General features: G+C 45.8%; 1 protein-coding gene across 2 annotated transcripts in view; it reads right to left on the bottom strand.

Moving 5' to 3' along the window:
* Positions 1–11,518, bottom strand: part of MYBBP1A (MYB binding protein 1a) — a 56,806-nt gene that overhangs the window by 1,604 nt on the left and 43,684 nt on the right. Inside the window, exons 25-28 of one of the 2 annotated variants that reach the window (XR_006100932.1) lie at positions 3,467–3,568; positions 3,090–3,214; positions 675–1,154; positions 37–349 (exon numbers count right to left, since the gene is read on the bottom strand). Coding sequence is in view for 1 of the 2 variants with exons in the window: in XM_042442525.1 (XP_042298459.1) it covers positions 728–1,154; positions 3,090–3,214; positions 3,467–3,568 (654 nt within the window). In the remaining variant the exon portion in view is untranslated. Of the gene's footprint in view, positions 1–36; positions 350–645; positions 1,155–3,089; positions 3,215–3,466; positions 3,569–11,518 lie in introns of those variants that run through there. The other variant, XM_042442525.1, reaches the window with a different exon arrangement.

Below are 11,518 nucleotides of genomic sequence, written 5' to 3'. Positions count from 1 at the left end.
CAGTGTGTTTCCTCTTTTCCGTACCCGCCTCCCTACCTGCCGCGCTGCTTGAAGTTGCGTTGTGCGAAGGTGGCGGAGGCTTTGATGCGCGACTTGTGTAGGTTTCCTTTCCTGCGGCGTCGACAGCAGCCCCTGCCGAGAGAACATCTGAAGAGCCTTGTTGCCACAAAGGAGGAACGTAGGATGGGAGCCTCTCTTGCGCCTTGCTGCCGACTCTCAAATGGCATAATTAGGCCGCCGTTTCAAACCTCATTGGAGTCAATGGGATTCTGAGTAGTAGTGTGCCACGAGTTCATAGAAGCCATAGGCCCAGGTAATAAAGCATCCCACAAAGAGGAGCCATCTCCTGCTGTTGTTTTGAGGATTAGAATCATAGCATCATAGTTGGATGAGACCCCAAGAGCCATCCAGTCCAACCCCATTCTGCCATGCAGGAACTCTCAAGCACATATTCTATCGATTACATATTCTACCAATAAAATATTCTACCAATCACATATTCTATCAATCAAATATTCTACCAATCACATATTCTAACAACCACATATTCTGCCAACCACCTATACAGCTATTCACACAGATTGATAGAATAGCACTATAAATCTCTTGGATGAAATAAACACTCCCTACCTATGTATTTAGCAATATAGTTAAATTATTAGAAAATTTATTACCAAAATAGTTTCTTTATACAGATACACCGCCAGCCCTTTCCTCCTCCAAAAGCTCAATCGGGCCCATCCTTTGCAAGCTGAGTCCCTGCTTTCTTCCCTTTCTTCCTATTTCTCCTCCTCCTCCTCTTCTCTTTCGGATTTTGGGTCTCCTTTTCTTTAGCCCCAACTGCTGGGCGAGACGGCTTCTTTGCCGGAGGACCTGACTCCGACGCTTGGCCCTCTTCGCCTCCTTCTCCCCGATTCTTCTTGTTCTTCCTCTTTTTCTTCTTCCCTGCAGGGGTGGCGTTTTCTGCACCCACGACTGTCTCTTTGACGTCGCTGCTCTTGGCTCCAGTCTCCTGGGAATGGCCAGGCAAGGCCTTCTTGCGGTTCTTGCGTATCTTTGTGGCTGGCAGAAAACCCTTTTTCTTCCGCTTCAGGGGTGGTTCCGTTTCCGTCGGGGGCTTTGCCTGGGCTGACGCTTTCTCCTTCGCCGGGCGCCTGCAAGTCAAAAGCAGAGAGGTGGTTCAACACTCTTTCCATTCTTTAAAAGAGAGAGCCAACGTAGTGTAGTAGTTTGAGTGTTGGACTATGAGACCAGGGTTTGAATCCTGCCTCAGCCATATATACCCACTCTCTCAGTCTCCAGAGGGAAGCATTGGCAAAAAAACCCTCTGACGAAACTTGCCAAAGAAAACCCTATGACAGGTTTGCCATAAGTCCAAAACAACTTGAATGCACATAACAACAAGGATGTACAGAGAGCTTGTAGCCTCTTTGAGACTCACTGAAAGAGAGAAGTTGGCAGCATGAGCTTTCGTAGACTTCAGTCTACTTTCTGAGATGCTCCTTCATCAACAGAAGTAGACTTAAGTCTGGGAAAGTTCATGCTGCCAACTTCTTTCTTTCAGTGAGTCTCAAAGGTGCTCCAAGATCTCTCCACATACTGATTCTACAGACTAACAGAGCTATATCTTTGAGCACAACAACAAGTGTGAAGTCGAAGGATTTCATAGCTGGCATCCATCATTTTTCCTGGTTTTTGGGGGGCTATGTGGCCATGTTCTAGAAGCATTCATTCCCGACAGATGTGGGAGAAATATCAGGAATAGACTCTTCTAGAACATGGCCACAGAGCCTGAAAAACCCACAAAAAACAAGTGTGTTTTAACTAAAATGGAGTATGGAAAATGGGATTGTTAGAAGAGAACTGTATCACAGGGGCTTTGGGAAGTGCAATACATCCATCCATCCATCCATCCTTCCTTCCTTGCTTCCTTCCTTCCTTTTTTGCAGGTAGTTAAATAAAACTGTGCACTCTGGACCACAAAAAAGCACTGGTAGGTTAAACAAAGCCACTGGCCACATCTTTCAAACCTGAGCCGAAGATGGAGATGCAAAGAGCTGAAGCAGGGAACTGATGTGCATGAAAGACATGGTATGATGGGACATGGAGGATCCACCTAGATGTGACGCTTCGTCACACAAACTAAGACGTGAGATGCCTATGCAGGAGGGGAAAGGCAGAGCCATGGGTGAAGGAGGACAGGCTTGTCCCTTCGAAAGGCTGAAGACCAAAGCCTTCACCTTCTGGGGAATACGGTCCCTCTTGAAGGAAGCTGCACCGTCCCCAAACTGTCCTCTTTAAGGGATTTTGGACTTCATCTCCCAGAATCCCAGACTATTGGCCAACATGGCCAAGGCTTCTGGGAGCTAAAGTCCAAAATCTCTTAAAGGGCACAGTGTGGGGATCACTGCATTAAATGAAGCTACTGCAGTTAATGCACTCAGTGTAACTGTGTAGTAACTAAGGACCCCCAAGAAATCATTCCAGGTACCAGCTGTGGATGCTAGGGATGGTACCTGGGACAGTCCGTAGGTAAGGCATGGATCCACCTCCTTCCAGAGATGATCATGCTCCTGGACAGTGGCCCCCAAGCTGTGTCCTTCAAGAGATTTGGGACTTCAGCTCCCAGAAGCCTCGGACATGTCGGCCAATAGTCTGGGATTCAGTGAGCTGAAGTTCAAAATCTCTTAAAGGGCAGAGTTTGGCGACCACTGCTCCAGGCTTGCAGTGGACCATCCTGGGTTTCTCAAGAGCTCTGGCGAGAAACCGATGTTGCTGCCATCTTGGGAGTGGAAGAGATCAAGGAAAATGAAGTCCTGTTGGTGGTCCACAAACTTTATTATAAAGTTTGTGGACCACCAAAAGCACGTTTCCTTGATCTCTTCCACTGTGAATATCTGCTTTCCAATTTTGGGTTCTGTTGCCATCTTGGGAGACCAGACGTGGCGTCACGGGTTTTGGTCAAGGTGCCCTTGGCCCTGCACCTTCCATTTGTGCCAGCTTCACCAGGACTCACTCTATGTATGTGTGTGTGTGAATATGTCTACTAAAACAAATCTCAGACCAAGAAAGGGGTCTAGAGCACTTACGTGAATCCCAGGAGCTTCATGACGTTCCAATAGAGATCGGTGAGCCGGGTGGATTTCCCAAAGCCTTCCTGCTGGCCCAGGACCTGCATCGCGATGGGCACCTCTGTCAGCTGCACAGGGAGCTCCTGACCAAGAGACCATCAAACACACCAGTCAGTATTTGTGGTTGTCATTGGCCATGACATGTGGCCATGTTCTAGAAGAGTTTATTCCTCACGTTTCGCCAGCATCTGTGGCTGGCATTTTCAGAGAAGAAATGAAGATGATGCCAACCAGAGATGCTGGCGAAACGTGAGGAATAAACTCTTCTAGAACATGGCCCCATTGCCCGAAACGCCCCCAAGAAACCAAAGTTGGAGGAACAAAGGTGCGCCTACCTGTTTGGTCACCATTTTGATGAGGCAGTTCAACAGCTCCAGACACTTGATGGCCTTCTCTTGGTCCACCTTGATCTTGAACTGACCCACCATCTTTAAAGTCTATGAAAAAGGAACATCCGTGATCAGCAAAGATTCCAACCGCCTCAAAGAGAAACCTTAATCATTGCTTTATTATTATAATTCATGATATTGCTCATTTGGAGTAAGCTTTATTCATCATTATAACCATAAACCATGCTTGTACTTAGCCATACTGGTTAAAGAACCAAACAGAAGCCCATGTCCACAGGTTGGCGATACCTTCATTAGGAGCAACTAAAATCCCTCCAAAGTATGCAAGCTTTTGCATTCTCCAGAACTCTTAAATTAAGTGGCATAAACTGAGTGGGAGCAAGGAAACTCAAGAATTTGATGTGATGTCTGAAGTTAAAAATGGTGATGCCAGCTACTAGTCACGGGAAAAACATTCAAGTTGCCTCTAGCAATGCATGCCAGGGCACAGAGAAAGTGACGGATCTCTGACAAAAACCAAAGCAGGCTGCAACCCAGAGATCTGTCCCTTGCCTTAGGCAACACACACAAGAAGCAGAGAACAGCTGTCCTATTCTGTTACAGCGGCTTTATCAATGTCATTACAGAAAGGATGAAGAAACCAACTGCTTCACATAAAGAGAGACAAGTGCTGCACCAAAAACGGCGTCCAATTATCCACCTCCCGCAAAACTATCCAAATGCGAGGTCGATTTTATTGAACAAGCAAGTCCTTGTAGACTCTGAGATGAAGGAGTCTCCTTGCTTCCAAGAGCAGAAATTCTGGAACAACTCTGTAGCATTTTCCCCCTCGACATTTCCTTTTCAGATCAGGTAAAATCCTAGCAAAGGATACAGGAGGAGGTTCTGCTTTTTTCATAAGCCTAGAAGGCAGGTGCAGGCAGAAAAAATAAGCATCAGAGAGGAAGGGAAGGAGGAGGACATAGCAGAGAATTCATTCCTTAATTAGTGATATCCATCCAGCCAGCCAGCCATCCTTTTATCATCTATCCAGTCATTCATCATCATCATCATCTCTCTCTCTCTCTCTCCCAGCCATCCATCATCAATCAATCAATCTGTCTATCATCCATTTATCCATTTATCCATCTATCTACTATCCAACTATATATCTATCTATCTATCCAGCTATCAATCTAGCATCTGTCCACCAATCCATCATCTATCTATCTACCTACCTACCTATCTACCTACCCATCCATCCATCCATCTGTCCTCTATCCATCCTCTATCTATCTGTCTGTCTGTCTATCATCTATCCATCCATCCACCATCTATCTCTCTATCTCAGCCATCCATCTATCATCAATAAATCTGTCTATCATCCATTTATCAATTTATCTATCTATCTGCTACTCAAAATTGATACTTGTTTTCGTTGATTTTCTTTCATAACAAATACTATGAATTGCTAGTTTATTTTTTACTTCTAAAATCGCCAATGAACATGATTACCTTGCTCTCAAGGTTATAAGAAAATAGTCAATATCTAATATAAATATAATATTTAAATAGATTTATATCCTACCTATACCTATGAGGTTATTTCGAATTAAGAAATAATAGTTCACCTGCGTTTCTTTCCGCTGCCTGGTGTTTTCCTCTTTTTTCCGTACCACGCCCGCCTCCCTACCTGCCGCGCTGCTTGAGATTTGCGGTGTGTGCGAAGGTGGCGGAGTCTTTGATGCGGCGACGTTTGTAGGTTTTCCTTCCTTCAAGCGGCGACAGCAGCCCCTGCCGAGAACATCTGAGGAGCCGTGTTGCCCACAAAAGGGAGTCACTAGTATAGAAGCCTCTCTTGCGCTTGCTCCGACGCGCAAATGGCATAATATAGGCCCCGTTTCAAAACGCATGAGTCAATGGAATTCTAAAAAGAGTAGTAGTGTGGCCAACGAGTTCATAGGAAGCCAATAGGCCCAGGTAGATACAAGCGCATACTCCGCACAAAGAAGGAGGGCCAACTCTCCTGCTGTTGTTTTGAGGATTAGAATCATAGCATCCATAGTTGGAATGAGACTCACCAAGAGCCATCCAGTCCAACACCCAGTCTGGCCATGGGGCAGGAACTCTCAAGGGCAGCATAAGCTAATCGAGTACAATATTCTACTCAATAAAAATTCTCTATCTACAAGATCCACACATATTCCTAGCAATCAAAATACAAAGCCATCACAACAAATCAACATCACATATCTAAGCAACCACATATTCTGCGGCCAACCACCTCATTCAAGCTTATTCACACAGATTGATAAATGAGCAGCGATAAATGCTCTTGATGAAATAAACAATCTCAACACTCGCCTACCTATGTATTTAGCAATATAGATTAAATTATTAGCAAATATTATTACCAAAGAATATTTCTTAACAGATACACCCGCCATCACCCCTTTCAACCCTGCCGGCTCGCAAAAAGCTCAATACGGGCCCCATCCTTTGCAATACTGAGTCCCCCTCTTCTCTTCCGCCCTTCTTTCTTCGCTAGTTCTCCCTCCTCCTCCTCTTGCTCTTTCGGAATATTTGGGGTCTCCGTTTCTTTAGACTCCGCCAACTGCTGGGCGAGACGGCTTCTTGCCTGGATGGACCCAAGCTCCGACGCCGTGGCCCTCTTCGTGCGTCCTCCTTCTCCCCGATTTCTTCTTCTTGTTACTTCCGGCTTTTTCTGCTTCCCTGGCAGGGTGGCGTTTTCTGCACCCACGACTGTGCTCTTTGACGTCTTCTGCGTCTTTGGCTCCAGTCTCGCTGGGAATGGCCAGCAAGGCCCTTCTTGGCGGTTCTTCGGTAGCTTTCTGTGGCTGTGCAAAACCCTTTTTCTTCTCCGCTTCAGGGTGTTCCGTTTTCCGTCGGGGGGCTTTGCCTGGGCTGACGCTTTTCTTCCTCTTCGGCCGGGCGCCTGCAAGTCAAAGCAAGAGGTGTTTCAACACTCTTTCCTACCAGTCTTTAAAAGAGAGAGCCAGGAGTGTAGTAGTGTTTGAGTGTTGTGGACTATGAGACCAGGGTTTGAATCCTGCCTCAGCCATATAACCCCACTCCTCTCAGTCTCCAGAGGGAAGCATGGCAAAAAAACCCTCTGACGAAACTTGCCAAAGAAAACCCGATGACAGGTTTGCCATACGTCCCAAAACAACTTGAATGCACATAACAACAAGGATGTACAGAGAGCTGTAGCCCTTTAGACTCACTGAAAGAGAGAAGTTGTGGCAGAATGAGCTTCGCGAGACTTCAGTCGACTTTCTGAGATGCTCTTCATCAACAGAAGTAGACTTAGTCTGGAAAAGTCCATGCTGCCAACATTCTTTCTTTCAATGAGTCTCAAAGGTGCTCCAAGATCTCTCCCAACTGATTCTATCTCTACAGACTAACAAGAGCTATATCTTTGAGCACAACAACAAGTGTGAAGTCGAAGGATTTCATAGCTGGCAATCCCATCATTTCCTGGTTTTTGGGGGGCTAGTGGCCATGTTCTAGAAGTCATTCAGTCCCGACAGATGTGGGAGAATATCAGGAATAGACTCTTCTAAACATGGCCACAGAGCCTGAAAAACCCACAAAAAACAAGTGTGTTTTTAACTAAAATGGAGTATGGAAATGGATTGTTAGAAGAGAACTGTATCACCAGGGGCTTTGGGAAGTGCAATACATCCATCCAATCCATCCATCCATCCTTCCTTCCCTTGCTTCTTCCTTCCTTCCTTTTTTTGCAGGTAGTTAAATAAAACTGTGCACTCTGGACCACAAAAAAGCACTGGTAGGTTAAAAAAGCCACTGGCCACATCTTTCAAACCTGAGCCGAAGATGGAGATGCAAAGAGCTGAAGCAGGGAACTGATGTGCATGAAAGCATGGTATGATGGGACATGGAGGATCCACCTAGATGTGACGCTTCGTCACACAAACTAAGAAGGAGATGCCTATGCAGGAGGGGAAAGGCAGAGCCATGGTGAAGGAGGACGGCTTGTCCCTTCGAAAGGCTAAGACAAATGCCCTCACACTCTGTGGTATATGGTCCCTCTTGAAGGAAGCTGCACCATCCAAACTGTCCTCTTTAAGGGATTTTGGACTTCAACTCCCAGAATCCCAGAGTATTGGCCAAACATGGCCAAGGCTTCTATTAGGCTAAAGTCCAAAATCTCGCTTAAAGGGCACAGTGGGGGATCACTGGCATTAATGAAGCTACTGCAGTTAATGCACTCATGTAACTGGTGTAACTAAGGACCCGCCAAGAAATCATTCCAGGTACCAGCTGTGGAATGCTAGGATGGTACCTGGGACAGTCTAGGTAAGGCAGTGGATCCACCATCCATCCAGAGATGATCATGCTCCTGGGACAGTGGTCCCCAAGCTGTGCCCGTCAAGAGATTTGGGACTTCAGCCTCCCAGAGCCTCGGACATGTCGGCCAATTATCTGGGATCTTAAAGGGCAGAGTTGTGGGGACCACTGCTCCAGGCTTGCAGTGGACCATCCTGGGTTTCCTCAGCGCTCTGGGCGAGACAACCGGACGTTGCTCTGGCATCCTCAGGAGTAAGAGAAGATCAAGGAATTGAAGTCCGTTGGTGGTCCACAACTTTATTATAAGTTTGTGGACCACCAAAAGCCACGTTTCCTTTATCTCTTCCACTGTGAATATCTGCTTTCCAAGTTTGGGTTCTGTTGCCATCTTGGGAGACCAGACGTGTGTCACGGGTTTTTGGTCAAGGTGCCCTTGGCCCTGCACCTTCCATGTCCGAACTTCACCAGACTCACTCTCGCTCTATGTATGGCGTGTGTGATGACCAAGACCAAGAAAGGGGTCTAGAGCACTTACGTGAATCCCAGGAGCTTCATGACGTTCCAATAGAGATCGGTGAGCCGGGTGGATTTCCCAAAGCCTTCCTGTCGGGCCCAGGACCCTGCATCACGATGGGCAGCCTTCTGTCAGCTGCACAGGGAGCATCCTGACCAAGAGACCATCAAACACAACCAGTCAGTATTTTGTTGTTGTCATTGTCATCACACCTTCAAGTTGACTCTGATTCTACTGACCCTCTCCTAGTGTTTTCTTAGCAATATATCTGTTGTGTGGGACACAAAACAATGGATGCAAGTTACAGGAAAAGAGATTCCATCTCAACTTAGAGAAATTTCCTGACAGAAAGGGCTGTTTGACAGTGGAACCATGCCCTTGGAGAATGATGGAATCATCCTTCTTTTGTGGGTTTTTTAAAAGAGACTGGACGGCCATTTGTTGGGGGTGGCTTTGATTGTGAGTTCCATGCATGGCACAGGGTTGGACTGGATACCCTGGGATTTCTTTCCGCAACGTCTATGATGTCCAACATTCCCCAGGAACGCAGACTTCAATACAGAATCAAAGCTAATCTAAATCAGATAGACAAACGTATGGGAGCCAGCAGCCAATTCCTCCCATGCCTCGCGAGCCCCAGGCGTCCCCAAACACATGCGCCCAAGACAGGAAGGGACACGCATCCCGTCGACGCATGTGTTGAGAAGGACGCAACAGAAACAGAGATATAACAACGAGAAAGTGGCCCGAAAAATATTTCTTTCAAAATTGTGGGTGGTTCCAGGGCTTTTGAGGAAAGGAGGTGGGGGCCAAAGAGAGGTCCGGAGGGCACATGGTGGCCCATAACCCCCCACATTGCCCACCCTTGATGTGCATGAGAAACATAAGCAAAAGCCAAAGAACCAATGTGAAGTCAAAAGCTTTCATGGCCGCACCCATAGTTTCTTGTGGGTGTTTTGGGACGATGTGGCCAGTTTCTAGAAGAGTTTATTCCTGACGTTCGCCAGCATCTGTGTCTGGCATCTTCAGAGAAGAAATGAAGAAGATGCCAGCCAGAGATGCTGGCGAAACGTCGGAATAAACTCTTCTAGAACATGGCCCTGCCCATCGACCCAACCCCCCCCAAGAAACCAAAGAACCAAGCTGGAAGGAACAAGGTGCGCCTACCTGTTTGGTCACCATTTTGATGAGGCATTTCAACAGCTCCAGACACTTGATGCGCCTTCTCTTGGGTCCACCTTGAACTTGAACTGACCCCCGATCTTTAAAGTCTATGAAAAGGAACATCCGTGATCAGGCAAAGATTCCACCCCCCTCCACCCGCCCTCAAAGAGAAACCTTAATCTTGCTTATATTATATAATTCATGATAATTGCTCATTTGGAGTAAGCTTTATTCATCATTTATAACCATAACACAGCTTGTACTTAGCCATACTGGTTAAAGAACCAACAGAAGCCCATTCCACAGGTTGGGCGATACCTTCAGTAGGAGGCACTAAAATCCCTCCAAAGTATGCAAGCTTTTGCATTCTCCAGAACTCTTAAAGTTAAGTGGCATAAACTGAGTGGGAGCAAGGAAAACTCAAGAATTTGAATGTGATGTCTGAAGTTAAAAATGGTGATGGCAGCTACTAGTCACTGGAAAAAACATTCAAGTTGCCTCTAGCAATGCATGGCCAGGGCACAGAGAAATGACGATCTCTGACAAACACAAGCAGGACCCTGCAACCGAGATCTGTCCCTGGCCTTAGGCACACACACAAGAAGCAGAGAACAGCAGTCCTATTCTGTTACAAGCGGGCTTGTTAATCAATGTCATTAACAGAAAGGATGAAGAAACCAAACTGCTTCACATAAAGAGAAGACAAGTGCTGCAACCAAAAACGGCGTCCAATTATCCACCTCCCCGCAAAACTATCCAAATGCGAGGTCGATTTTATTGAACAAGCAAGTCTTGTAGACTCTGAGATAAGGAGTCTCCTTGCTTCCAAGAGCAGAAATTCCTGGAACACACTCTGTAGCATTTTCCCCTCGACATTTCCTTTTCAAGATCAGGTAAATCCTAGCAAAGGATGCAGGAGTTCGCTTTGTTCATAAGCCTAGAAGGCAGGTGCAGGCAGAAAAAAAAGCATCAGAGAGGAAGGGAAGGAGGAGGACATAGCAGAAAATTCATTTCCTTAATTAGCATATCCACCCAATCCAGTCCATCCAGTCCTTTATCATCTATCCAGTCATTCATCATCATCATATCTCTCTCTCTCTCTCCTCCCTGCCATCCGCATCAATCAATCAACTGTCTATCATCCATTTATCCATTATCATATCCATCTACTATCCAACATATATCTATCTATCTATCCCGCTATCAATCTAGCATCTGTCCACCAATCCATCATCTATCTGCTACCTACCTACCTTTACCTAACCAACCTACCCTCCCATCCATCCATCCAATCCATCCATCCATCCATCCATCTGTCCTCTATCTAGCTGTCTGTCTGTCGTATCATCTATCCATCCATCCCCATCTAGACTCCATCATCAGCCATCCATCTAAGTCATCAATAATCTGTCTATCATCCATTTATCATTTATCTATCTATCTGCTATCCACACTAGATAATAGCCATCGATCTATCCATCCAGCTATCAATCTATCATCTGTCCACCAATGCCGTCATCTATCTATCGATCCAGCCAGCCATCATCAATCAGTCTATCTATCTATCTATCTATCTATCTATCTATCTATCTATCTGCCCTATCCAACTATAATCCTCTAGACATCCATCCAGTATCAATCTATCATCTGTCCACCAATCCATCATCTATCTATCTACCTACCTACCCATCACACCATCCGTCCTCTATTCATCCTCTATCTGTCTGTCTGTCTTCGTTTATCATCTATCTATCCATCCATCATCTATCTCTCGCATCGCAGCCCTCCATCTATCATCAATCATCTGTCTAGCATCATCCATTTGATCAAATTTATCTATCTGCTATCCCAACTATATATCTATCCATCCAGCCATCAATCGATCAATCTGTCCACCAATAATCATCATATCTATCTACCTACCTAACCTACCCCATACCATCCATCCATCCACTCCATCCATCTGTCTTTTATTCATCCTCTACTATCTATCTATCACAGATACTATCTACTACTATCTATCTATCGATCTACTATCTATCGGTCCT

Source organism: Sceloporus undulatus, chromosome 11 (assembly GCF_019175285.1).
Source record: "Sceloporus undulatus isolate JIND9_A2432 ecotype Alabama chromosome 11, SceUnd_v1.1, whole genome shotgun sequence".
NCBI lineage: Eukaryota > Metazoa > Chordata > Lepidosauria > Squamata > Phrynosomatidae > Sceloporus > Sceloporus undulatus.
Note: the sequence above shows the minus strand (reverse complement) of the source record. Positions and strands in the feature narration are given on the sequence as shown.